We start from the raw sequence: 27,123 nt of genomic DNA on the forward strand, positions 1-27,123 counted from the left end.
CTATTGCTTTACAAAAACTAAAAATAATAATAATAAGTCTAGTTTGAAAACAAAAACAAACAGGAAGCAGTCCATGGTCCAGCAAACCTAGCAAACCAGGATAAACAGGTGGCCCTCGGTTCAAAAAACCTGTGCTGAAATATTCCAATTGTGCAGGGAAAAAAGCTCAATTTTTAGTGTAAGAGATTTGAGTTTGAATCCCACCTCTAACACTTCTATGGGCATGTTAACCTCTCTGAGTCTTAATTTCCTTATCTATAAGACAGAAATAGTTATTTTCTGGCACTTAACTCACAGTATATAAGATTCAAATGACATAGTTTGGATAAAGCATTTTACGAACCTTACAATATGATTTTGTTACTGTGGTTCAATTGTGTCTGATCCCATTTGGGGTTTTCTTGGCATAGTCATTTCTTTCTCCAGCTCATTTTACAGATGAGGAAACTGAGGCAAACAGGGTGAAGTGACTTGCCCAGGGTCACACAGTTAGTAAATGCTGGAGACTAGATTTGAACTCTGGAAGACAAGTCTTCCTCTGAGGTGCCCCCTAGCTATCCCGATTTCCCATTACCCTAATTCTCTACTTCTTGGTCTTCCTTCAGGACTCAGATGAAAGTCAATTTATCTTGTTTTGTAGAAGTTTCAATGGGAGTTGCCTAATGCTGCCAATTTTTACAACCAGTGACAATGCAGTGAGGAAAGAAGTTAATTTGGATGCAAAGATCATCAACTGAAGTAAGAATCATAGACATTAGACACCAATTAAAAGCAGCAATGACTGAGTGAAAATGCTCCAAGGCTTCATGTTAACCCAGGCAGGAAGAACAGATCATTATGAGGCTTAAGATAGATATTGACTCCTCACTCCATAGAAATTCAACAAGAAAAGAGAACAAGGGCAGGTTGATGGTTGGTATGCATACTCATTTGTGACTCCAAGGCCAATGGAAAAAAACCTTTCAGAACACAAAGTGGACTACACTGCAATCAGCTGCTGATGCTACAAGCTGATGCTCCAAAGTCCATAGGAACCATTGATCATGTTGAGCTGATTTACATGCTCGTAAAGACTGGGCTCTGATTGTAACCATCTAGGTTTGCTGGAGTCACAGATTAGCTCCTGTTCGTTTTTGTTTTCAAATTAGACTTATAATGTCAATGATGTAAGGAACTTGCCAAGAACCACTTAGATTAGTGCTTTCTCAGTAATTTATAGACTTGGCTGCTCAGGGGGTTACTAAGAAACTTAAGTTACTTAGCCAGAGTCACATAATATTTGTCAAGGGCAGGACTTGGATCCAGGTCTTTCAAACTGAGGACGGTTTTGGTTTTTTTTTTTTTAGGTTTTTGCAAGGCAAACGGGGTTAAGTGGCTTGCCCAAGGCCACACAGCTAGGTAATTATTAAGTGTCTGAGCCCGGATTTGAACCCAGGTACTCCTGACTCCAGGGCCAGTGCTCTATCCACTACGCCACCTAGCCGCCCCTGAGGACAGTTTTTTAGTCACTTCACCAGACCATTTTTCATAGTGGGAAAATCACATAACTATAATCTACAAAACATCTAAGTGTATTAGAAAGATTTTTTTTTAAAGTTCTTTGTGAGAGTTTCATGAAGAAGGTAGCATTAATATTCTCCCTACTGTCTTCCCCTCTACCTTCTGTATCTTTAATGGTGTTCATTTTAGGTACTGGAGAAGGAAGAAATATAAGGAAAGGAAGAAAGAGCTATGGATAGGAATAATAGCTCCTATTTCTATAGTGTGTTAAATTGTACACAATCACTGAACTCAGAATCTCCACTTAAAAGAACCTCCGAAACCATCTAAACTCACCCATCCATGAGCAAGAATGTCTTTTCCAAAATCCCATTCAGAGAAAAGTAACCTTCCTAAAGCAAGAAATTCTATTTTTGAAAAGTTCCAATCTTAAGGAATTTTTTCTTAACTAAACTGAAATCTCTCTCAATTCAAAAGCATAAGATACTTTCCTCCTATAACAAGGGGATATGAGGTCTCCGAGAACTCTTGATTCTTGTGTCCCTGGATACTTTTCCCAAGATCAGTGGAATAATTAATTATTCAAATAATATGGTCTGAGTCTCCCTTCAGTCAGACTATGCAAGACTTCTAATCCAATAGCTTCAACTTCAGTATTTGACCCTCCAGCTGAATAAATAACCTGATTTCATTTATTTAAGTATTGACTTGGGGCATCTAGGTGTCCCAGTGGATAGAATACCGGCCCTGGAGTCTGGAGGATGTGAGTTCAAATCCAACCTCAGACACTTAATAATTGCCTTCCTATGTGACCTTGGGCAAGTCACTTAAAAACCCCATTGCCTCAAATAAATAAAACTAAAAGTTAAAAAAAAAAGTATTGGCTTATTTGATCTCCTTGCTGTCTCAAAAGTCCTCTCCACAATTCAAAAGTATCAATTCTGGGACTTTTACCTTTTCTTATTGTTTATGTCTCAAAGGCCATATATTACTACTGGAAAAACTATAGCTTTGACTATGTAGTTCTTTCTTGGAAAGGCAATGTCTCTGCTTTTTATTATGCTGTCTAAATTTGCCATAGTTTTCCTTCCAAGGAACAAAACATCTTTTAATTTTATGGTTGCAGTCACTATCTGCAGTGATCTTTGGAATATAAAATCTGACAGTTTCCATTTCTTCGCCTTCTAATTGCCAGGAAATGATGGGATCAGTTGCCAAGATCTTAGTGGGGTTTTTTTTTTATGTTAAACTTCAGGCCAACTCTTTTTTAAAATTTTATTTACTTAAGGCAAGAGGGTTAAGTGACTTGCCCAAGGTCACACAGCTAGGTAATTAATAAGTATCTGTGTTCAGATTTGAATTCAGGTCCTCCTGACTCTAGGGCCAGTGCTCTATCCACTGTACCACCTAGCTGCTCCTAGGTCAACTTTTACATTCTCCTCTTCCACCTTCATCAAAGGACCCCTTGATTCTTCTTCACTTTTTGCAATCAGAGGTATTTTCTGCATATCTGAGATTGTTGATATTTTCCTGATAGCCTTAAAACTGACATTTCACATGATATATCTTGCCTATAAATTAAAGGAATAAAATGAGAACATACAGTTTTATTGTACTCCACTTCCAATCCTAAACAATTAGTTTTTCCATGTTTGGTTCTAATTGTTGCTTCTTGGCCCACTTGCAGATTCCTCAGAAGACAAGTAAGGTATCCTGATCCTCCCATCTTTTTGAGAACTTCCAACATTTTGTCGTAATCTATACAATCAAAGGCTTTAGTGTAGTCATTAAAGCAGTAGATATTTTTCTGGAACTCCTTTGCTTTCTCCAGAATCCAATGGCTTTTTGGTCTCTAGTTCCTCTGTCTTTTCAAAAAAAAGAAATAGCCTTTTTTCTAGTAATTCTCAGTTCACATATTGCTAAAGCCTATCTTGCAGCATCTTAAGCATAACATTTCTGGAATATGAAATGAGAACAATTGTTCAGTAATTTGAATATTCCTTGGCATTGCCCTTCTTTAGATTTGGGATATAAAATTAGTCTTTTTCAATCCAGTAACCACTGTTAAGCTTTCCAAATTTGCTTATCAGAAAGTCATTTTGTTTTCTTGTTCCTTTTCCTTTGGACCATATTATCTCCCATCCACTCTGTACATATCAAATATTATTCAATTATGGATAACAATTCACTGTTGGGTAAAAATTGTTGGGAAAACTAGTAAATAGTCTGGTACAACCTAAGTACATTCCTTGGAATTGCTTTTCTTTAGATTTGGGATACAAACTAGTCTTTTCCAATCCTAGCCATTGTTAAGTTTTTCAAATTTGCTGGCATGTTGAGACCAGCACTTTAACAGCATCATCTTTTAGGACCTTTAAGTTGCTCAGCTGGAATTTCATTACTTCCACCAGCCTTATTGGTCGAAATGCTTCCTAAAGGTCCACTTGACTTCACTCTTAAGGAAATATAGCTCTAGATCAGTAATCACACCATCATGGTTATCAGTGATGTTAAGATCTTGTATTGTTCTTTTGTATATTCTTGTTACCTCTTCTTAATCTCTTCTGCTTTTGTTCTATCTCTACCATGCTTTTGTCTTTTATCATGACTATCATTTTTACATGAAATTTTTCCTTGATATTTCTAATTTTTTGAAGATATTTCATGCCTTCCCCTATCTGTTGTTTTCTCCTATTTCTTTGCATTGTTCATTTAAGAAAACTTTTGTATCTCTCCTTGCTGTTCTCTGAATTCAGTATTCAGTTATATATATCTTTTTCTTTTGCCTTTACTTTTCTCCTTAGCCATTTGTAAAGGCTTATCAGACAGTTATTTTTTCTTGTTCTTTTTCTTTGGACCATATTATCTCCTATCTACTCTGTATATATTATATATTACTTAATTATGGATAAAAATTCACTGTTTGGTAAAAATTGTTGGGAAAATTAGCAAATAGTCTGGCAGAAACTAAGTATAATAATATCTTACACCATTTACCAGGATGATGTCAAAATAAACATAAAGGAAGATATCATAAATAAAAGAGAATAACATGGAATATATTACCTATCCGATTTTTATGGGTAGGAAAATAATTCATGAACAAAATAAGATATAGCGAGCATTGTGAAATGCAAAATGGATAGTTTTAATTTTAAATTTTTTAAAGTTTTGTACAAATAAAACCCTGGTAGCAAAGATTAGAAGGAAGCAGAAAATTGGGGGTAAATTTTTATAGACAGCTTCTCAGATTAGGCCTCATAACTCAAATACATAGAGAATTTCATCAAATTTATAAAAAATGAGTTATTCCCCAACTGATAAATGGACAAAAATTATGAACAGGTAGTTTTTAGAGAAAGAAAGCAAACTCTATATTGTCATATAAAATGCCTTTAAATCATTAAATGATTAGGGAAATACAAATTAAAAACAACTTTTAAATACCAGCTTACTGCTTCAGATTGGCTAAATGATAGCAGAAAAAAGCAAATGCTAGAGGAGATTTGGAAAAGTTGGGATACTAATCCACTCATTTTGGATAATAATCCAGAATTATGCTTAAAAATGATAAAATTGTGAATGCCACTATTGGGTCTCTTTTACATGGTGATCAAGGAAATATTAAAAGAATCTATGTGTTCTACTATCGTTCTATTAGAAACCAGGAGGGATGGGACTTCAGGGAAGCCTGGAGGGATTTGCATGAACCGATGCTGAGTGAGATGAGCAGAACCAGAAAAACACTGTACACCCTAATAGCAACATGTGGGTAATGATGAACCTTGATGGACTCTCTCATTCCATCAGTGCAACAGTCAAGGACAGTTTGGGTCTGTCTGCAATGAAGAATACCATCTGTATCCAGAGAAAGAATTGTGGAGTTTGAACAAAGACCAAGGACTATTAACTTCAATTTAGAAAAAACCTGATATCTTATTGTCTGATCTTGCTATCTCTTATCCTTTATGTTTCTCCCTTAAGGATATAATTTCTCTCTCATCACTTTCAATTTGGATCATTGTATACCATAGAAACAATGTAAAGACTGGTTAATTGCCTTCTGTGGGGGGTGGGGGGAGGGAAGTAAGATTGGGGGGAAAATTGTAAAACTCAAAATAAATCAAATCTTTAAGAATGGTAAAAAAAAAAAAGGGGGGTGGCAGCTAGGTGGCATAGTGGATAAAGCACTGGCCCTGGAGTCAGGAGTACCTGGGTTCAAATCCAGTCTCAGACACTTAATAATTACCTAGCTGTGTGGCCTTGGGCAAGCCACTTAACCCCGTTTGCCTTGCAAAAACTTAAAAAAAAAAAGAATGGTAAAAAAAGAATCTATATGTTCTAATTGTGGTATTTGAATGTGATGGACCACTATTGTTTTATAAGAAACCATGAGGGATGGGACTTCAAAATAACCTTGAAAGACTTGCATGAACTGATGCAGAGTGAACACAAGCAGAAGAATATTATTCAAACTAATAGCAAGATTGAGTGTTGATAACTATGATGGACTTATACATTTCAATAATATAATAATCAAAAACAATTTTAAAAGGCTTGTGATGGAAAAATACTAAAGAAATCTAGAGAAGGAACAATGGAGTTTAAATGCAGACAAAGCTTACTATCTTCGATTTTTAAAAGTTGTCTTATATATTATTTCTTTTTTCTCTCTAATGTTTTTGGATTTGATTCTTCTTTCACAATATGATTAATATAGATCTATGTTTGGCATGGTTATACATGTATAGATTATTTCAGATTGCTTTCTGTTGGGGGAAAGGAAAGGGAGGGAGAAAGAAAAATGTAAAACTGAAAACCTTAAAAATAATGATTGTTGAAAACTACCATTGATGTAGTTGAAAAATAAATGAATGTTTATCCATTTAAAAGGGGGGGAGAGATTCTATATGTTCTAAAATATTTATAGAAACTCTCTTTGTAGTGGCAAAGACCTGAATTGAAAGGATGTCTATCAATTGAGGAATATCTTGGTCCTCCCTGCTACTCTAGCTTTTATGGTCTAGTTCTTTTGGTTTTACTCATTTCACTTTTTACTATTTTGTGCAAGTTTTCCATGTTTTCCTAAAATCAAACAGTTCATCATTTCTTACATAACAGTCATATTCCATCACACTCATCTACCACAGTTTATTGAAGACCAAGACAAACCAAAAAAATTCACTTAAAAAGAATAATTGACCAAATGGAAGAAAAAAGGCACAAAAATTCACCGAAGAAAATAACTCTTTAAAAATTAGAATTGGTCAAATGGAAGCTAATGATTTCCTGAGACACCAAGAAACAATAAAACAAAGTCAAAAGAATGAAAAAATAGAAGAAAATATCAAATATCCCATTGGAAAAATAACTGACCTGGAAAATAGCTAAAGAAGAGATAATTTAAGACTTACTGATCTATTCTGTTAAAAAAAATTAAAAGCTTAGACATCATCTTTTGAGAAATTATCAAGAAAAACGTCCTTGATTTCTTAGATCCAGAAGATAAAATAGAAATTGAAAGAATTCACCACAAATCTGAAAAAAATCCAAAAATTAAAACTCCCAGGAGTCAAATTTCAGAGCTACAAGGTCAAGGAGAAAAATATTGCAAGCACCTAGAAAGAAATAGCTCAAATATTGTGAAGTCATTGTTAGGATCACACAAGAATTAGCAGCACTCCAGATGTGGACAGCTTGGAATATAATATTGCAGAAGACAGAGGAGCTAGGATTTCAATTAAAAAAATAAACTACCTGGCAAAACAGAGTATAATTCTTCAAGTGGGAAAAATGAATATTTAATAAAACATAGGACCATGATTGGATAGAAAAACTGACATTCAAACATGAGACTCAAGAAAAGCATAAAAAGGTAAACAAGAGTGCTCCTAAAAGACTCAATAAAGTTAAATTATTTGTACATTATTATATGGGAAAATGATGCGGGTAATCTAAGAAGTTTATCATTATTAATGCAGTTAGAAGGAGTCCTCATAGTCAGGGGGTATAAATATGAGTTGATTATGTTAGAATAATCTCAAAAAAAATGGAGTGAGAACAAGGGGTGGGAGCAGGGGCGGGGGGGGGGGGGTGTAGGTAGAATGGAGAAAGTTTTTTCACCTAAAAGAGGTATGTAAGAAAGAATTTTTACATCAGAGGGGAAATGGGGGGGGCAGGCAATGCGTGAACCTCACTCCCATTAGTTCAAAGAGAGACGGATATATGTACATACACTCAGTCGGGTAAAGAAATCTAACTTAACCAATAGAAAAATAGAGGGGAAGGAGATAGACATGACCAGAAAGGAGGCTGATAAAAGAGAGGGCAGGTTAAGGAAAGCAGTCTGAAACAAAATAAACCTTTCAGGAAGATAGGATGAAGAGAAAAATAAACAGAAGAAAATATAATGGAGGGAAAAATACTGTTCATCATCATGTGAATGTGAGTAAGATGTGATCAACCATAAAAACAGAAGCCGATTAGCAGAATGGATTAGAAATCAGAATCCAACAATATGTTATTGACAAGAGACACACTGGAAACAGAAAGACACAGAGCTCAAATAAAAGGCTGGAAAAGCATCTATTATACTTCAGCTGAAGTTAAAAGAACAGGGATTGAAATTAAGATCCCAGATAAAGCTAAAGTAAAAGCAGACCTAACTGAAAGAGATAATCAGTGAAACTACATTTTGCTAAAAATATACCACAGACAATGAAGCAACATCAAAAGATTTCACAGCAGTTTTCTCTGATAACCACCTCCTTTCTCAAATATATAGGCAACTGTGACAACTTTATAAAAATAAAAGAATATGAACAGTTAGCTTTCAGAAGAAATCAAAGCTATCTAAAGTCAAGTGAAAAAATGCTCTGAATCACTATTAGAAATAGGCAAATTCAAGTAATTCTGAGGTACCACTTCAACCATATCAGAAATGACAAATATTAAAGTAGATGTGGGAAAATAAGGGCATTATTGAATTGTTGGAGTTGTGAACTGATCCAACCATTCTAGAGAATAATTTGGAACTATCCACAAAGGGCTATAAACTGGATAGACCCTTTGATCCAGCAATACTACTACTAGGTCTACAACCCAAAGATATGAAAGAAAAAGGAAAAGGACCTAAATATTTATAGCAGCTCTTTCTACGGTGGCAAAGAATTAGAAATTGGGTGGATGTCTGTCAGTTGGGAAATAGCAGAACAAGTTGTAACATATGGTTGTCCTGACAAGGGAAGTGACAAGGGGGTTGTTTTAGAAGTTAAAAAAAATGGCAAGATCTATATGAACTGATGCAAAGAGAATTGAGATGACCCAGGAAATTATTGTACACAGTACTAGAGTGATGTTGTAATGATGATCAATTGTGAAAGACTTGGCTAGTCTGATCAAAACAATAATCTAGAGGGCGGCTAGGCAGCGCAGTGGATAGAGCACAGGCCCTGGAGTCAGGAGTACCGGAGTTCAAATCCAGCCTCAGACACCTAATAATTACCTAGCTGTGTAGCCTTGGGGAAGCCACTTAACCCCATTTGCCTTGCAAAAACCTTAAAAAAAATCCCAATAATCTAAAACAATTCCAAAGGATTCATGATGTCTTAATGTTAACCAACTCCAGAGAAAGAATTGATGAACTCTGAGTACAAATTGAAGTATAATTTTTTTTACTTTTTTTTTGCAATATGGCTAATATAGAAAATTTCACCTTGCATGATTTCACATGTATAATTAATATCATTTTGCTTGCTTAGTAGGTGGAAGAGGAGTAGGAGGAAGGGAAAGAATTTGGAACTCAATTTAAAAAGAAAAGAATGCTAAAAATAAATAAATAGGTTTTTTAACTATTGTTTGTTTTTAAGGAAAGAAAACCTGGGAAGTTTTTTGCACTTATTGAATAGGGATCCTGGCCCCTTTAGAAATCCTCACTCTTAGAGCTATAACTAGGGTGGAGCATGCAGGGCTTTGTTCCAGAGTTCCACTTTAGAGGGTACTAGATTTAGGGCATACTGACAGCACTTTCAGTTGTTCCACAAAATAGAAGCAACAGAATGTAGCCCCAAGCTAGAAAGAATAATTAGTTAAAAGAAGAAGCTACCAGATGGTAGGCTAGGGTGAACTTCTATCCTGCCCTATCCTGCTCCATTCCCCAGTCCATGCTGGATATCTGTGGGTGTCTGTCTCTCCCCCCCATAATAGTTACTAGTGACCTTGAACAAATATTTTCCCCATTTCCAGATATATATCTTGCCTATAAAATGAAAGGGACCTAGGCATGAATTCCATCTCTCACATTCAAGGATTTCTCCTTTGCTGTTTCTGAAAGGACTATCTGTCTTACATCTGAACTTCCTCCCTGTCCTTCAAAAAGAGCAAATTATTCAGGACCAGGAGGTTGCCCTTCTGCTACAGTAACAAGACACCAAGATTGGCATTAGGATGAAGCAATAAAAGTATCTTCACTGAACAAAGTGGGTAAAGACCAAACCAGATGCACTGAGTTCTTTGGAATTTTCCTTCCTGTATCAGAATTCTATAAGGAGCTTTAGAAATGGCCCCAAGCAATTTGTGATGGTATCAGGCATCAGTCATATCCCTTTGGGCAGGCCAAATTACCTCTACTGACTCAAATGACTCTACAGGATTATGAGTTCTTTTCACACCAACCCCATCCTCAGGACCTAAAGCTAAGCCCCTCATTTTAGAGAGGAGAAAACTGAGTCTCAGACAAGAGAAGGGGCTTGTCCAAGTTCACAGAGAGTGAATGGCTGAATTAGGATGCAAACCCAAGTCTTTACATGCACTCCTTACATGTGGCACATGGCCCAGTGCATAGAGTTAGAGTTAGAATAGGGAGTCAGGAAGATCTGAGTTCAAATTCTATCAGACAAGTCATTTAAATTGGGTATACCTCAGTTTTGTTATGTATAGAATGGAGATAAAAATAGCACCCATCTCCCAGGATTATTGTAAGTAAAGCAAAACTTTAAAGTACTGGATAAATGCTAGCTGCTGTTATTCTTTCTTTTCTTTTCTTTCCCAGAAGACCAGGTTACCTCTCTTACATAGGGCTCTGCTTTCTTTCCTTAGCCATGGATCAAATTTCCAAGCCATTCTTGTGTCAGTCACAAGCCTTCAGGAAGCTTACTTGGATGCCAAAGACAACATTTCCTATAATGCCTTTTTGTATTGAGCAGAACTGACCCTTGAGTCCTGAACCTTGAATCCAATCCAGACACAGCACAAGAGAACAAAAATCCAAGTGTTATTGGCGGGGGTGGGGGGGAATCAATGCCCACTAAGAGTCTGGACATCTCTGCACTTGGGAGGTCTAGTTGGTGGAGGACAGATAGACTTTTGCCTTTTTGATGGACAGTTTGGTCTGTTTTCCATGATTACTAAACTATAGCTCATTCAAATACTTAACAGGCAAAAAAAGCCAAAGGACAGGAGACCTACAAGTCCACTAAAGGATCATGTCCTTAATCTTAAACAAGTCCCTTGTCTTCACTGGGCTTCTGTTTTTTCATTTGTAAAATAAGAGACTTAAGTCATTATTCTAAGACTCCTACAGACTCTGACATTCGTGTTCTAGAGGTCCTCCCAGCTTTCACATTCTTTGTTCTGGGTGTGAAATTCTGTGTTCTAAGGCCCTTCCCAACTCTCATATTGAGTGTTCCAAGACCCCTCTCCATTCAGACACTCTGGGTTACAAGGGCCCTCCCGATCTGATGTTCTGTGTTCTAAGGTCCTCCCAGCTCTGACATTCTATATTCTAAAAGTCCTCTCAACTCTGATGTGCTTTGTATAATTTAAAATGTGTCCTATTTTAAGAAAAATAGGCAAAATTATAAAGTAAGGGTAAATATTTTTGTTAAAGAACACTGACCAAGCTGCATCTGAAATACAGTGCCATATTTAAAAAGGGTAGGATCAGCCAGAGTCAGTGTCCAGAGGAAGGCAACCAGGATGGGGAAGGAACTCCCTAGGGCAATAAAGCATGGATGAAAGAAATATGTCTTGCTTGAAGAAAAAAACAAAGGAAGAGAAGGTGGAGGGGCATATTTGGAGGGGGGAGAAGAAGGAGGTCTATTCACTTAGAATATTTGAAAGGTTGTCAAAGGATTACTGCTTGACTCTAAAGTGAAGAACTAGGAGTGATAGGTTGAAGCTTTACCCTTGAAATTAGGAAAACCTTCCTGATAATAAGAGAGACAGGGCCAAGCCAAGGTTGACTGCTAGCTGGTTGTGTTGTCCAGGGGATTCCTGTTCCCCTCTGGGTTGGCCTAGCTGACCGCTGAGGGCCCTCCAACTGACATTCTGGGATTTGGTCAAATGAGGCACAGTTCCTATAACTACTGAACCCATAGCATCTATTTAAAATGAGATTGACACAGAGTTCAAGAACACATATTACAAAAAGCACATGTATATCCATCACTACAAACATTACCTAAATATTGTATGCAAATACTGCTGCTAATCTAGGAAAAATATGTCTCCTATTGCTTCCAAGGTGGAGCAGAGGATATAGTTGAGCTAGTCACCTGCTTCAAGCTTTTATAACCTGGAATCCGCTGCATTTTTTTGTTTCTTTTGGGCAAGGAAATGGGGTTAAATGACTTGCCCAAGGTCACGCAGTTAAGTCATTATTAAGTGTCTGAGGCCATATTTGAACTCAGGTCCTCTTGACATCAGGGTCAGTGCTCTATCCACTATGCCACCTAGCTGGCCCTCATTGCTGCATTTTTGAAGGCCCTAGAGAGTCTCCTTTCACACTGATGTGACATCTTTGAGTGTCTTTTACTCAGTACTGATCCTCAAATTCTAAGGAAAATCTTTTCAGTTCCAAACAGTAGAGGTAAGCCCCAGTCCACTCTGTAGTCCAGCTCAAGGGTCACCTCCTATTTTGCATTGACTTATCCTGGTACATGCTGTTTCTCCCAATTAAGTCTAAAGAGCAAGGATTCTTCTGTTTTCTCTCCTTGTATCCCCAAATGTTGACACATGGTAGGTGGTTAATAAATGCCTGTTGAAGTAAATTATTGAACCAGTTCTAAGGTTCTAGTGCAATTTAAAATTCCTGCAGGACTATATAAAGTCATTTTGGAGGCCTTGCTGACTCTATGATGAGTAGGCCAGGTGGCATCCGCTCCTAAGAAGAGAGACATTCTAAATCTGCAGTCAAGCAGGCCCATCCGGAAGGCCTGGATGGACACCAATGTTTCTTTTGAGCGTCAGAAATCCCCCTTGCAGGTCTGGAAGGGTGATGCTGAATAAATAGAGGATGAGTCAGCAGAGGTGAGCATTCATCTGCTCCAATCTGCTCCCCAAAGCTCAGTTTTGCTTTTTGTTTTCAGATTGGGAGGATTGCTTTGTTTTTAAAATGGTGGCTGTATGGATAAACAGCTTTGACCAATATTGAGCTAAAAACCCTTATGTGGTCACAGGCAAGCACTGCCATGCTCTCCTGATTCAAACTCAGCAGTAAAGGCATAGATACAGACATTCAGAATATATCTAGAGTGGCTTGGCAGCAGTCATTCCCTGTCATGCCTTCTAATTTAGAATAAAAGAAGAGGGGAAAAACCCCTCTTTACTAATGAAATTGGACATTTCCCTTATGTCCTGTCACCTAGATCTTATGAGTCATCTGTTTGCCTTTGTATTTTAAACATAGATCTTTTTCCAAATGCTTTGCTTGAAATTAAAGTGGAAGACAACATGTATCGGTATATTTTTCTTAATGCACTTCTCTTAATTTTCTTAATATGCTTGACTGCCTCTGCCTGCTTTTCTCCTTTCCTCTCCTTTTCATTTTCCTCTCCTTTCCTCTTTCTGCTTCTATACATACAACCCATAAGCTAATTTGAAGCAACCATATGTGGTTCTCTCCCTTGACCTCCCAGAGACCAAGAACAATGAAGCTGGAGAAGGAGATAATTGCCTCATCAGATGATTTGGCTCCCAGTTCTTGCCATTGGAGACTTTAAATAATGGAACATGTTGTGAGCATGCTAAACTAAAGCCAGGAATACCTTGAGTAAGTATCAAGGGTATGTCTTTTCTGTGGTCTTTTCCAATGAAAGTGGAATCCTAACCCGGCCTCTGAGATAATTGCTTTCCCAACTCCAGTGACTGGCTGCTGAATGCAACCCATCTATAGCCTCCTTTGTCTAAATCAAAAATCATCACAGCATACACATGCCTATAAAGCAAACAGTTCAAGAAATTGGCCCAGCAGCTGCTGCTTCTGGATTACTTTCTTATTCCAGATCCTTCATTGCTGGTACCCACTAAATTGCTTCAGACTCTTCTGTCAAATGTGATGTAAATGGTCAGGTGTTCCACATGGTCAGTAAAGAGGATCTTCTCCTGAGGATTTGCCATAGAAAGATTAAATAAGAGTTCTTCCCACTTTACAGAAGGTTTAGGGAAGTAACTCTATGTAACACAGTGGTTAGAGCTCTGAGTCTGGAGTCAGGAAGCCTGAGAGGACAATGGTTCTTAAACTTTTGGTCTTAGGTTTCCTTTACATGCAAGAACTTCTCTTTATAAGGATTATATCTATAAATATTTAACATTAATTATGGATAATAATAATAATGCATATGTATTATTTTTATAAAAATAGTTTGGATTCCATAACCTCCCTGAAAGGAAACCATGGGGTTCCTGAGCAACATTTGAGAATCATCCAAATCTCTCATTTTTATGAAAAACACGTATGAAAGACAAAGAACAAAAGAGCCTTGACTAAGATCATATTGCTGAGTCAGAATTCAAATTCAACACCCTGATCCTATAATCTAGCTCTTTCTAAACATCATGCCTCACCCCAATCACTCCCTTAGCATGTTACCTTCATCTTATCTATCTTCTTCTTGTCATTAGCTGGAATGAATTGTCCTCAATCATTATAACACATAAGAGATGAAAGAAGGTGTGGCTAGGTGGTGCAGTGGATAGAGTACTGGCCTTGGAGTCAGGAGTACCTGAGTTCAAATCCGACCTCAGACACTTAATAATTACCTAGCTGTGTGGCCCTGGGCAGGCCACTTAACCCCATTGCCTTGCGAAACAAAAAAAGAGATGAAGGAAGCTATAGCAAATGAGAGTGCCAGACCTGTGGGCAAAAAGACCTGGGTTCAAATTTACTTCAGATACTGTGTGATCCCAGGCAACTCACTTAACTTTTTCTGAACTTGTGTCCTCATATGTAAGACAGGGTTGATGATAATTATACCATCACACAAAATAGATCATAAGATCATTTAGGGAATTTTCTGGAAAGGATCTAGAGTTCATTCATCTAGTTCAACTCTCTCATTTTGCAGATGAGGAAACTGAGAGTCATAGAGTTTGAGTGTCTTTCCTAAAGTCGATAGGTAGCATAATGCAGTGTATAGGACTTTAAATGTAGAGTCAAGAAGACCTGGATTCAAATTCCAATAGAAAACACTTTCAACTATGTGAACCTGAGCAAGTCACTAAGTCACTTAATGAACCTCTGCTACAATTCTTCATCTGTAAAATGAAGGGGAAAATCTAATTATCTTTAGGATCTGTTCCAATCTCAAATGGAAGATCCTCTGGTCAGAAAAGTGGTAGCTAGGTAGCGCTGCCTAATTTGAGTGCAGGACTTTGAGTTAGCAAGACCCGAGTTCAAATCCTGCCTCAGACACTTCCTAACTGGGTGATCCTGGGTAAGTCATTTAACCTCTCCCTGTCTCAGTTTCCTCATCTGTAAAATTGGCAGAGCATCATTAGGTACTCCCCTATGGTTTACCCCTTACAAGAATTGCTCTGATAATCAGGTTCTCAACTAATCATAGTGACTCAGGGGTGAATATACAGATGAAACTTTTTAAACTGATGGGATTGATTGAGTTCTTCATTAGCCTTCAGACAGTGAATTTGTTTTGTTTGCTTCTTTTCAAAAAGAAAGTGCTCCCAAAGTGCTCATTGGATTAATTTCTGCTCATGTCTAGGTAGTGGTTCATCATTTCACAGGGGCCTGAGAGCTGATTGAACCAGGGTGGTGAAATAGAATTGTTTCCCTATGTTTTCATTAAAATTGATGGTGTCTATGATTTCTTATTCCCTCTGCAGAAATCACTGATCCAAAGTATTTCCCTCTTGAGAATTCCAAAGTTATGTTTTTGTTGGGCAAAACTCTTGTTTCCTCACTTATTTTCAAGCAGAGATATTGATACAGAACCATATCATAGACTATGGAATTGTACTATTTCAAAGATTATACACTCAGCAGGAAGGATTTAGAGCCCAGAATGTCAGAGCTAGAAAATATCTGAGAACACAGAGGATCAGAGTTGTGAAAAAATCTGAGCATCAGGGGTATGTTGGAGTCAGCTCTGATTGGTTACTGAGTTTTGAGTATGAGCAATTAAACCTCAGAAATCAATGAGGAAACCCTATATAATGGGGCTTGATTTATTGGTTTGCTGATTGCCTATACTTAAGTGATAGATAATAATGTAGATTAAACTGAAAAGTGTTTCATAGGTAAGTTCCATCATACACACACATACACACACACACACACACACACACACACACACACACACACACACACACTCTCTCTCTCTCTCTCTCCCCCATCCCAATTACCAACATTTACCAGCACAACCTGCTTAGAACATTAAATATTAGAGTTGGGAGAAAACCTTAGGACATGGAATATCAGAGCAGCAAAAGGTCTTACATCATGAATTGTCAGAGGCAGGAGGGGCTTTGGAATACAGAATGTTTGAATTAGAAGGAACTTTTGATCATCTCCTCTAAATCTTTCATTTTAGAAATATGGAAATTATTGGTCATACCACTAAAATGAGATCTCTTTGAAAAGAGACTATATATTGTCTTTTGCCAAAAAATAACTTTCATTTTAGGACAAGTTCAGTTTTGATACAAACTGTATTTTGGGAGAAATTATGGCCTATATTCAAACCAGTACAGAACTTGGAAATTACATTGGCAAAATTGGTCAATTATTCAGGTTTAATAACACCTTAACTGACCAAATTAGCATTGGAATGGGAGCTGCCTTTGCTTTCCCATTGGAAGGAGGACTTTTCCAAAGTTTTTCTGACTCTTGGGAGAGGGGTAATATTAATAAAACTGTAAAGGTAAAAGATATGTCAGTGCCATCTCCAAAAGAATGTTCCTTTCTGACTGAGTCCCTAGAGGGCTTTTAACATAAGCTGCAAAAAAACCAACATGTTTATGATGAACTTTGGAAAGGGGACCAGATTTGGAAGTGAAGGAGCTTGGGTTCCAAGGGTAACTGTGTTGTGTGACCTTGGCCAAGGCACTTCATCTTCTGGGACTCAGTTTTCCCCTTCTGTAAAATTAAAGTTAGAAAAAAACGCTAAGGATGTAGATGAGGCTCTAAGGTATTCGGCAGGAGGAAAGGGGAGGATTGGTACTTTTATTATGAACCTGTGCTAAGCACCTTATAAATAACTATTTTGAACCTTATAACTCTAGATTTTTTTTATTATTTAATATTTCCCCATTTTATAGATATGGAAACTGAGGCTGAGAAAAATTGTCTGTCCAGGGTCACTCAGCTAGTATCTGAGGATAGTTTGAATTTGGGTTTTCCTGACTCCAGATTCAGCATCCTATCCATTGAACCATCTAGCTGCCATTATCAGAATCCCATGATCTCCCCAGTTAGTAAAGAAAATTGAGTTGTCTGCAATCAGGTGAAAAATGATGTCTAAATTAACCAGAAAATAAAGTACTTAAACTGCTTGGGGCTGGATGGCCCTGTTGTTTTTACAGGGTTTTTTCCCCTCTTTTTTTCTCTCCTCCCCCCCCACAAGAATCCAATACCTAGTTTAATTTCAAAAATGCCCTTAGACAAGAAATAAACTCTTCCTGAAAATTCCATGATACGGATGGGAATTGTTGGGGTTTTAGAGAAGGAGCCAGGCAAGGTGGTATAGTTTGTAGAGTTAAAACTACAGGGTTTGGCAGATAACACACTAACTATATGACCCTAAGCAAATCATTCCTCTCTGGGCAACAGGTCAAAGATCTCTAAAAGGAGGATAACAGTCCTTGAGTCAACTGCCCCTTAAGTTTGCTTTCTTTTATCAATGTTAGGGGACTCTAAAAATGGGAATCATCTCTTCAAAAAATTGTAAGATTGTAAAACTGTAAGATTGTAGGACAAATGTCCCTATCTTTTACAACAATTTCTTTGTAAAGCATGCAAATTGAGGTCTTTCTCATGTTAACCATCATATTGTTGGAAGATTGGAAAATGTACTAGTGCATTAGAGGAAATGTTGCCTCTCCCACCCTCTTTAAGTTTGTAGGAAGCTTTTGAAATTGAATCTTTGTATTCTGAAGTTAGAGATGGCTGACAAGCAAACAACCGAAAGGGCCGGGTCTGATTCCAGGGACAGAGCTGAGAATAAAAGTATGCTGGGAGAACTTAGGCTCAGCAGCCAGGCTTTAGACATGCCTCTGTTCACTGAGAGGGAAACTAGCATAGCTCCCGCTCCTGTTCAAAGGGAGAGCTCCAACGCAGGAAGGCAGAGGGGACTGAATGTTATTGGCCAAGTCCCCGGGAGCTCTGAATTGGGGACAGGTGGGGTGGGACAAGGAATGTACTGAAATTACCCACCATCTGCTCACGAGAATTTTTTGGATCCTAAGTGATGAGTCACTCCTGTGCCCTGCTGTTCCTTCGGCTGCTTCCTGTTAGACTTCATCCGATGTGCCTGGGGATATGACAGGCCAAGGGTCTTGTGCTGCCTTTTGTCCTGTCTGAGATACATGGTCTTCATGGACAGGTCTCCTTTCTGAGTTCCTCCCTCTCTGCTTTACAGTGGGACAGTGGGTTGGGAAGGGCAGGGCTCCACACCCATCCTATGCTGGGTGGTCCCAGGTCCACAGTTAGCTAGGTGATGTTGGTCAAGTCTTCCTTGGTCAGCAAGGGAAGCTGGCCTCCCCTGTTAGTTGACTCCACGGCCTGGTGGTGAGGATTGAGTGAGGTTATGGATAAAACAGAAGTAAACTCTGAACTAGGCTAGTTGTGGCTCTCACAGCCCAACTTCTCCTTTATAGACAAAGAAGAAGCTCCCAATCCGCACCATCAACAGAGCGAGTCATTTGCCCTGTTGTGTTATCCTAACAGACCCATTCTTGCCCACTTCTCAAGTGACCAACGGCAGGGTGAGGGAGGAGCCTAGTGCAGGCTGGAAAGTTTGCTGCCTGGGAGGCCAGAGGGAGCAAGGCCTAATCCAATCTTTCTGCCTCCTGGGAAAGAACTGGAAACCACTTCATTGTGTAAAAGGCACAAAGGGCAGCCTCAGAGGGGAGGAGCTCATCCCAGTCTCTCCCAAGGGGTAGTTTTCTAGACTAAGTATTTTAAAGTACCAAGCTCTCTGGTTTCTCCCAGCTGAAAGAGGCTGGTTGTGGCACCCGAGTTTCAATCCTGCCTTGGATACTCATTAGCTATGTGACCTTCTCAAAACGGGACTGATCCTTCCCCTACCTCAGGCTGTGAAGGCTGCTTTGTAAACCAGAGTGGTAAAAATGGGAGCTATCTAGCCCAACGAGCAGTCCAAGTGTCCTAGTCTGCCTGGAGCACAGCGCTTCATCCAGGCCTGCTCACCTGCTACCTTCTCCTTCTGTGCTTCTGACCTTTACCACCAAGGCCTGGTAGGTGATACAGTCAGTGATATGGCCTGACCTGGCTGATCTTGATTTAGGCACCACAAGGGAGCCCCCTCAGTGACTTCACCTAGGTCATACAGCTAAGAAGCAGAAGCAAGGAGCTCCTGACAGTCAGATGGGGGACTTGAAGTGATGGGATGGGGTGGGGGTGGGGCACTCAGCAAAAACTTTAATCCCCAAAAGTCTAGAGCACAGGGGAGAGGGGGGGAACCCATCAATAGATCGGCATCCAGTAAGTCTGAAAACAAGGGACTGTAAACATTTGGGGCCCCAGCTAGAGCCCCCTCCCAACTCAGAGAAGTTGGGGTCATAGGAGCCCTTGCTGCCTGTTAGGCTGAGGCACAGGTTGTCACCCAAGACTAACTCACAACATGCCAATCTCCATTCCCTCCAGTTTAGGCAGGAAATTTTATTGTAACATCACCTTTTGTTTAAAATTTTTAAAAAAAATTTATTGAAATGGTTCCAATCTAACTTCACATATACATATTCAGCACAACTGGGGGAAGGGCTGTCTTGAGTTCCGTTTCTTCCACCTCCTTCACCAGCTCAGAAGGGTGCAGCCAAATGGCCTTGGTGACAGACAACAGCCCGGGGAAGAGCCTTCATTTTCTCTCAAGTTTGCCCGAGTTTTCTTGCCTGGAGGAAACACCAAGTCCCAGATGGCTGAGACTTTGTTCTTTCCACTTTGTGGGGGTGATGGGAGCCTGATAGGCAGCTGCTCCCCAGCAGAAGGATGTATCTTGAGGCCTTGGTGGGCCCAGAAAGGCTGGGTGTCTGGAAGGCTGAGCCAGAGAATGGCAGCAGGACTGTGATCCTGCCTCCCCTGGGAGATGGTGGAAGAGAAGGTTCAAGAGTGGACACCTGGCCAACATCAGGCTCAAGCTCACATTTCCATTTGTTAGAGCAGCCTGCCAGGCCAAGGCTGGGCTAAGAACTGTCCCTTGCATTAAGCTGGAACTGTCCTGCAAAACCTTTGGGAATAGCTTGTCCTGGTACAGACCGCTACCCTACAGTCCAGTTTTCAGAAGAAAAGTTCAGGCTTTCCTTGGAGTGTGTGGATGAGGCTAAGGAGAAAAGTCATCTTCTGTATCAAAAAGTTTTACTATTTGTAAGCCTCTATCACTTTGGTGCCAGTAAAATTTCCAACTCTATTCTTTATGTGTGCAAAATGCAGAAGGTACGAAGCCCAACCAACATTCGTGGGCTCCTGGGCCTTCTCGTGGCTGGATCCCTTGCCTCTTCCACAGAGTCAGAACTGGGAAGAGAGAAGGGGAAAGAACCCTACCCCCCCTTCCCTTGTTCCAGATTAAATAGCTCTCTGTGTGGGACCATGGCAGCTGGGACCCCTGCAGCTCTTCTCCCAATGGAGGTTTGGCCAGAAATAGGATCCAAATAACTGGTGGGGTTTGAAGGGCAGTTAGAACCTGAAAGGGCTTTGGCAATTGGTCTGTATGCTTCGCTTTGAGTCATTCTGAAAACCAGACTCCCAACTCCAGGCTCAAACCCTGCTCGCTGGCTCCCCAGAGTGGAGATGCCAGTTTTTAGCACAGGCACAATGGCTTAACATCCCCATTCTTGGGGAAAGGAGAGAACTGAACAGAGCTGTTCCAATGGGAATCCTGGGCTGGTAGGGCCTAGGAGTGCACCTGCAAGTGAGCCCTGCCTAGTGGGTTAGTAGCTAGGACCACTAGATGGGGAGCTAGTGCAATACCATTCCTTTGAAGTGAGGGATTGGGGAAAGCAATGAGAATGAAGAGGCGCCATGCATCACTACTAAACCGAGCCCTGCCTCCAAAGACCAGCCACTAAAGAAGGGGGCCAAACTTGGGCATTCTCAATTAAAAAACCAGTTTGCTTTGTGTCTCAGGAGCCATTTGTAGAAGTGTGTGAATACTAGTCAAGAGGGAATCCTCTCTCTGATCACCAACATAGTAAGTAGGATTTCCTTAGGTAGAGCCCTCTCCCTCCCAGTCTCCTAGCCTAGACTCAATTCCCCTGGAAAGTAAGAATTCCCAGAGCCAAATCCAGAAAGGCAAGTCAGGCTTCAAATCAATGCTATCTACTGCAAAGAAAGCTGTCTCCCAAGAGGACTGACCCTAAAGATGGGGGCAGGGAGCCCAGAAGACAATGAGACCTAAGAGCTGCTGTTTCAAAAAGTTTTGTTAACTTGCCTGCTCACCTCTGAGATGGAGGGAAGACTGAAAGAATTGGAAAGTCAACACACTCAATTTATATACACATCTTACTACTTCAAAAGGAGGCTCTTTGGAGACAGAAGTGCTGAGAACCACAGGCCACTCCCGGCCCATTTACTTCTGGGGACCTCCATGGCCTACAAGTCCATGGTGCTCAGAGGAGCAAGAGCTGGGCAAACTGAGTGGGGTCTCAGGGTTGGCCTCCTTGCTTTTCCTGTAAGATGCCCAGCACAGATTTGTGGGGGATCCTGCACTCTTCCAGGGACTTACTGAGGTCTGAGAAGCTCCTCCTGGGAACCTCCATGGTTTCAATGCTACAGTGGTGATATGTAGTCAGGTTCTTTCGTTCAGCCACTGCAATGACTGTCTGAAGGTTGTCTGTTGGCCTGAAATGACGGACAAACCTCTGCCCTGAAGGGGATCGGATAGCCAGAAGCAGTCTGGGCTCTTCCTCAGATGGCTCCTCCAGGTTGCCGGCCTGGGATGAGCTGTGTTCTTTTGTTCTACTGCAGGGTCTGCTATCCAAAGGAGGGGCAGGGACTTGCAAACACCCCTCCCTCGACTTCCCTCTATGGGTCTCCTCCTGGTAAAGGGCCTTGAACTCCTGCAAGCTGCCCAATTTGAGAGTGTCAGCCTGTCTGGCCACTGAATCCACAGCCCTATCTTCCAAGTTCTTTCTGTTAATAGAAGGGAGCACCCGGTACTTGTTGAGAGAGGAAGAGGGCCCCACGGGGACCTGCTGGAGCAGCTCAGGGATCTCATCAGGAGTTCCCTGACTGCAGGGTTTGGGAGCAGAGCCCACTGACCTCTGGCTGCCCAGCACTTCACAGGGGACTGCAGGAGCTGGGGAAGGCAGCTTGTGGTAAGAGGAGGACTCTGAACTATGAGAGTAGTTCAGATGTGTTCGTGTGCGTCCCTTGGCAGACTTGGGCCTTGTGACGTGCATGTTGACAGGGCTTGACTGCCAAATGAAGGTTGCTTCTGGGTCCAAAGCAGGGCTGCATTCAGATGGGGCTACGTTCAGAGGTGCTTCTGTGGCCATTGCTTCTCAAAGCGCCTATGAAACAGGACAAAGAAGAAACAGGTCATGGCCAGGCGGCACCTTCAAGCCTAATCCAATCCCAAGAGATTCATAAGGGAAAAGGGACTTGACAAGTTCACCCAGAAAGGAAGTATCCAAGATAAGCTTTAAATGAAGACTGACTGTCCCCAAATCCATGGCCTTGCCACTCTGCCACAGCAGATTTGAGTCAGATAACCTGTTTGAGGCCCAGCTCTGTTACCTAGGTTACCTAGGACAAATAACTTCCCTTCTCTTGGCCTCAGGTTCCTTCTCTAAAAAAAGAGGGGTTTGGCACTTAATTTCTCAGGTCCTCTTCCAGCTCAAGAATACTGTATGATTCTGTCCAAATCCCCCAGGTTCAGAGTCCTCTTCGTCAGCCCTACTGATCGAGGCCGCTGGTGTTCAGGGGCTGGAAGGCTGGCCTTTTAGTATGGGAAGACCCTGCAGGGTTGGCCCACAAGATCCCACAAACCAGCTCAAGAGCACTCCCACTGTTGTTTTTTCAAATGGAGGACATGGTCATTTTTAACACCAGTTAGGTTGGTGGTTAAGAAAGCAGACTGAGGACAGTGAGGACAGTTGAGTGCTCAGTTTGTTTCTTTCCTCAGGAAATCTATAGAATCCATGTAGTGAAGGGCCCCTGGCACCCAGAACTCTGTCCAGTGGTGTCAGTTCATTCTCCTCCCTCCTGCCCCCTCCCTCAATCTCTCCCCTCTTCCATTTCTCACTCCACCCACACTGCCACTCTTCCATTTCTATCTTCCCTCTTCCTCTGGCTTCACCTTTTCCAGGTTTTAATATCGCTGTGCCCCTATTTCCTCAGGATATCCCCACTGCCACCTTATGCCCATGATACCTTATTCTGAGGAGGTCAAGAGGGATTTCTAGATAGGATGAACAGCCCTCCTTTACTTGAGTTACAGGTTGGTAGACCAGGTGTGACTTAAAAGTTTGGCTCTCAGAAGCCTGGGGTGACTAACTTGCTATCACTGTGGGCAACCTGGCTGACCCATGAAGCACCAAGTCTTCTTACCTCTGCCTCTTGCTACTTTTCCTTTGAAATTGAGGAGAGACCATCTGATATTTTGTTCCAGGGTCATCCCTCATTCTAAGCTTCAGTGACTGATTTCTGTCAGCATGTGGATGATCTACTTTATTTCTACTACCTTGGACCCAGTGATCTTGACTGGGCAACATCCCTCCAGCCCTGCTCCCTTGCAGACCCCTCAGAGTTTTTCCTGTTTGCCCTTGTTTCCTACTTCCCCCAGAAGCCTAAGAGTGGCTGAAACTGTTCCCTTGCCTTAATTCCCCTCCCTCCCTCCTGTTCAAAAGACTTTCCTCCCTCACCTTGCCTCCCACTCCCACTATCACCACCAATAATAATTGTGCTAAGGTAGGCAGAGAGGGCCTGAAGACAGGAAGACCTGAGTTCAAAACTGATCTCAGACACTAATTCAAAACCTATCTCAGATACTGTGTACCCTCCTTGTGTCCTTCCCCCCTCCCCAGGTGAGGATCACGTGAGATAATTAGGAAGTTCTCATTGAAGAGCTATATAGATAGATAGATAGATAGATAGATATTTTTTAGAGGAGAGCTTAATAAGACTCTTCTACAAAGTACTTTGGTGGTGTATCCGAGGAGATGAATCAAGGCTTGCCCACCAGCTGACTGTGAGATTAAGAGAAGTGATTTCCTGAGGTGGGCAAGCAGAACTCTTCCAACTCCCTCCTGCTGGGTCAGGGTAGCTTTCTTCTCCCCTATCCCCCCCAGATCAAAAGATTCCTCAGGTGGCTGCACTCAACTCCAATCTCCTGTAGGAAGCCCCTTCCCCAAATCCTCAAGGTCATCCCTGCAACTATTTGTTACCTAAGAAGGCCACTCGGTCCACTTTGGAGATGTCCTTCCTTATGGAGAACAGGAAGTGACTCCCCTGGTTTTCCTCTGCTGTTCTGAGATCTGTTCTCTGGGGTCTTTGCCCATTTCCAAGTAGCAGCCTTTAGCCCCACTAAATCTCACTCTCCTTAGCTTTTGTGCCTTTGGCCAACCCCCCTCACCACCTACAATGCTTTCTTCTCTGGGTGCCAGGCAGCCTGTTATTATTTTTCCTACGTGCAGCACCAACCCAGAGGTACATGCAATTCTTTAGCTGGATTTGACCTGGGCAATGGCCTGTGTGAAGGACAGAATCTGCTGGTTCCTTCTCAAGCCACTAGCTAACGTCCCCGAGTGTGCTGCCTCTAGGCAACCAGTGGGCTGGGGTTGAAGATGAAGTCTTTTTGTTTGCGTCACGAATATGCATGGAGCACTATTAGAAAAGCTACCCCCTCCAAACGCACATCCAAAGGCCAGACTACATGTTCCCCTAAAAATGCTCTCACCTGGATCAAATGAGAGGCCCAGATTTATCTATTACAAAGAGCTTTCCATTCACTGTGCAATGGAAAGAACCACACCTCCCACAATTGGGGAAAAGTGGCAACAGGGAGTAAACACTTGTACCACTTGTTCTTGTACCACTTCCCTGGTGTAATTTGGGGTAGATCACCCCAAGCCTCAGTTTCTCATTTCTGAGGAGCTGTGAATTTTATCATAATCTCATTGGATTGTCATGACCCTTCTAATTGGGATATGGCAAGTATTACAATGCCTATTTTACAGATGAGGCTCTCAGAGCTGGCAATTGCCTAAGCCAGGACCTGACCCCCATCTCCTAACTCCAAATCCAGAGGGTCCTTTTTCAGTTCTGAATTCTGGCCAAGGCCACTTCCTGGCATAAAAGTTCCTTCTGGATTTGCTCCCATCTATTCAGATTGACTATCCCCCTTCTTCTTCCCAGTCTTTCACACACCATCTGGTGACAGGGGGCAAGGGAGTACCACCACTGGCAAAGACCTGGCTTTGGAGACCTCTCATGTTCATTAACTGGATCTTTCACAGTCATTCACAAGTGGATTTTGGGGGCTCATTAAATTTTTTCTTGATTTTGGGGGTTTTTTTGTTTTTTTGGTTTTTTTGCCTATAACTTTTGGTTTGTTAAAGTACTCCCATCGGAGTTTCAGAACTCTGACTCAAGTATGGTTTTGGAGGGTCAGGGTTGTTGTGCAGCTGTGTTAAATATAAATTCTGTAACCGGGGAGGGTGACAATTTTTTGGTTTTCTGTCATGGCTATTAATTTGCTCCAGCTCTTGCTGGATGATCAGAGGCTCGGCTCAAAACTCCCACTCGCCGCACTGAGGTTTCACTGTCAAGGAGTTTGGTAACTTAGAAACCTCTTCGTTAATAACTTTGACAAGGAAAAGTCATGCATCCCCACATCTCTCCCCAGAATATTTTTAACAGTGAGATTTGAATATGTACGTGCCTGTACTTTCCATACCTTTTCGGTATTCTGTAATTAGCTTTGTTCAGGGGGTGTCTTATTCAAGACACCCTGGTCATAAGATAACATGACAGAGAGCCCCCTCAGAGCCAAAGCACCATCATGACTAATCCTGAAGCCCACTCACAGTTATTTAGAGACTAACACCTCCTTCAGGTAAAGTAGCTTCATCTAACCTTCTTTCATAATCTCCTGCCGCCTCCTGCCTTCAGCGACCATCTGCTCCTCAGAGGGAACACCAACTTTTCATGGCATCCATCAGATTGGCAAGAGGTAGAAAACCAGGTGTTTCAGGATTGGAGCCAGGCATGTTTTTGCAATCACACCTTGGAGCTCCAATACTCTGTTGGCTGTTAGGTTTCTTTTTTTGTTTTGTTTTGTGGTTTGGGGTTTTTTTTATTGCTTGGGCAAAGGAAGGTGTCTGCAGCCACTGTTTATTATTCCTGCCCAACTCATTTCACAATATCAAGGCCTGGCAGGCTTTCAACACCCAGCCATTCTACAAGATCTAGGCGTGGGCATCCATCAAGCTGCCACCGAATCGGCAAGTGGCCTGTTTACTTAAATACCATAGCTGTACAATAGAGGCTCGCCAGCAATCAGCACACAAACACGGATGCCTGTTTCCAAGGAGTTATTAAAAGGGCAGTTATGTTCTTAGGTTTAAAGAGATTTCCTGGAACAGATGGAGGAAGAACAGTTGGTATGGAGTTTTTTAAAAAGGCCTTTCAAAGAAGGCCCTCTAGTTGAAAGGGACTTTTGCTAGCTTCTGTTCTGAGCCCCCTCCTTTTACAGATGTGTCAAGAAATGGGAAATAACTTGCCCAGTCCCACATCTGGGAAGCAGCAAAACTGGGACTCAAACTATGTTCTTTTAAATCCATTTTTTCCATACTACCACACTGCTTCCCCAAATTAATATATTACATTTTCAGGCTACTTCATCCAGGTGAAGGCAGTAACACATAAACATAGCCACATACTCTCTCGGGAGGGCCCAAGGAAGTATCCTTCTTCTAACTTGGTATCTCAGGTGGGCTGAAATGCTCAAGGGTTTCTGACTATTGGGCAGAACCAACAGATAGAGAACCCAAACACAGTGATTCTAAGATCTGCTATCACATTATTCTATGAGGGAAGCTACCCATTTTAAAAGGGTTATGGAGAAATTGGACATCACCAAAAAAAGGGGGTTTGAGAAAATTCTATCTGCAAAAAAAGAAACTCAGGGATTTTTTAGCTAACTCTGATATACAAAA

The 27,123-nt window shown here is 41.1% G+C and overlaps 1 protein-coding gene and 1 long non-coding RNA gene across 6 annotated transcripts in view; one reads left to right on the plus strand and one right to left on the minus strand.

Moving 5' to 3' along the window:
• The window catches only part of LOC141509045 (uncharacterized), an 87,025-nt gene that overhangs the window by 42,381 nt on the left and 17,521 nt on the right, over nt 1-27,123 (plus strand). Inside the window, exon 2 of the long non-coding RNA XR_012474567.1 lies at nt 13,416-13,549. This is a non-coding gene — a long non-coding RNA (uncharacterized LOC141509045). The remainder of the gene's footprint in view (nt 1-13,415; nt 13,550-27,123) is intronic.
• The window catches only part of UBXN10 (UBX domain protein 10), a 29,032-nt gene continuing 18,414 nt past the window's right edge, over nt 16,506-27,123 (minus strand). For 3 of the 5 annotated variants that reach the window (XM_074218245.1, XM_074218243.1, XM_074218246.1), the window contains 2 exons: nt 21,690-22,476; nt 16,506-20,047 (listed from right to left, as the gene is read on the minus strand). In XM_074218245.1, the coding sequence (XP_074074346.1) occupies nt 19,827-20,047; nt 21,690-22,461 (993 nt within the window). In that variant the 5' untranslated portion in view covers nt 22,462-22,476 and the 3' untranslated portion in view covers nt 16,506-19,826. Of the gene's footprint in view, nt 22,477-26,041; nt 26,683-27,123 lie in introns of those variants that run through there. The other 2 variants (XM_074218247.1, XM_074218248.1) reach the window with 2 other exon arrangements.

The sequence above is a fragment of the Macrotis lagotis genome, chromosome 1 (genome assembly GCF_037893015.1).
Source record: "Macrotis lagotis isolate mMagLag1 chromosome 1, bilby.v1.9.chrom.fasta, whole genome shotgun sequence".
Classification (NCBI taxonomy): Eukaryota; Metazoa; Chordata; class Mammalia; order Peramelemorphia; family Peramelidae; genus Macrotis; species Macrotis lagotis.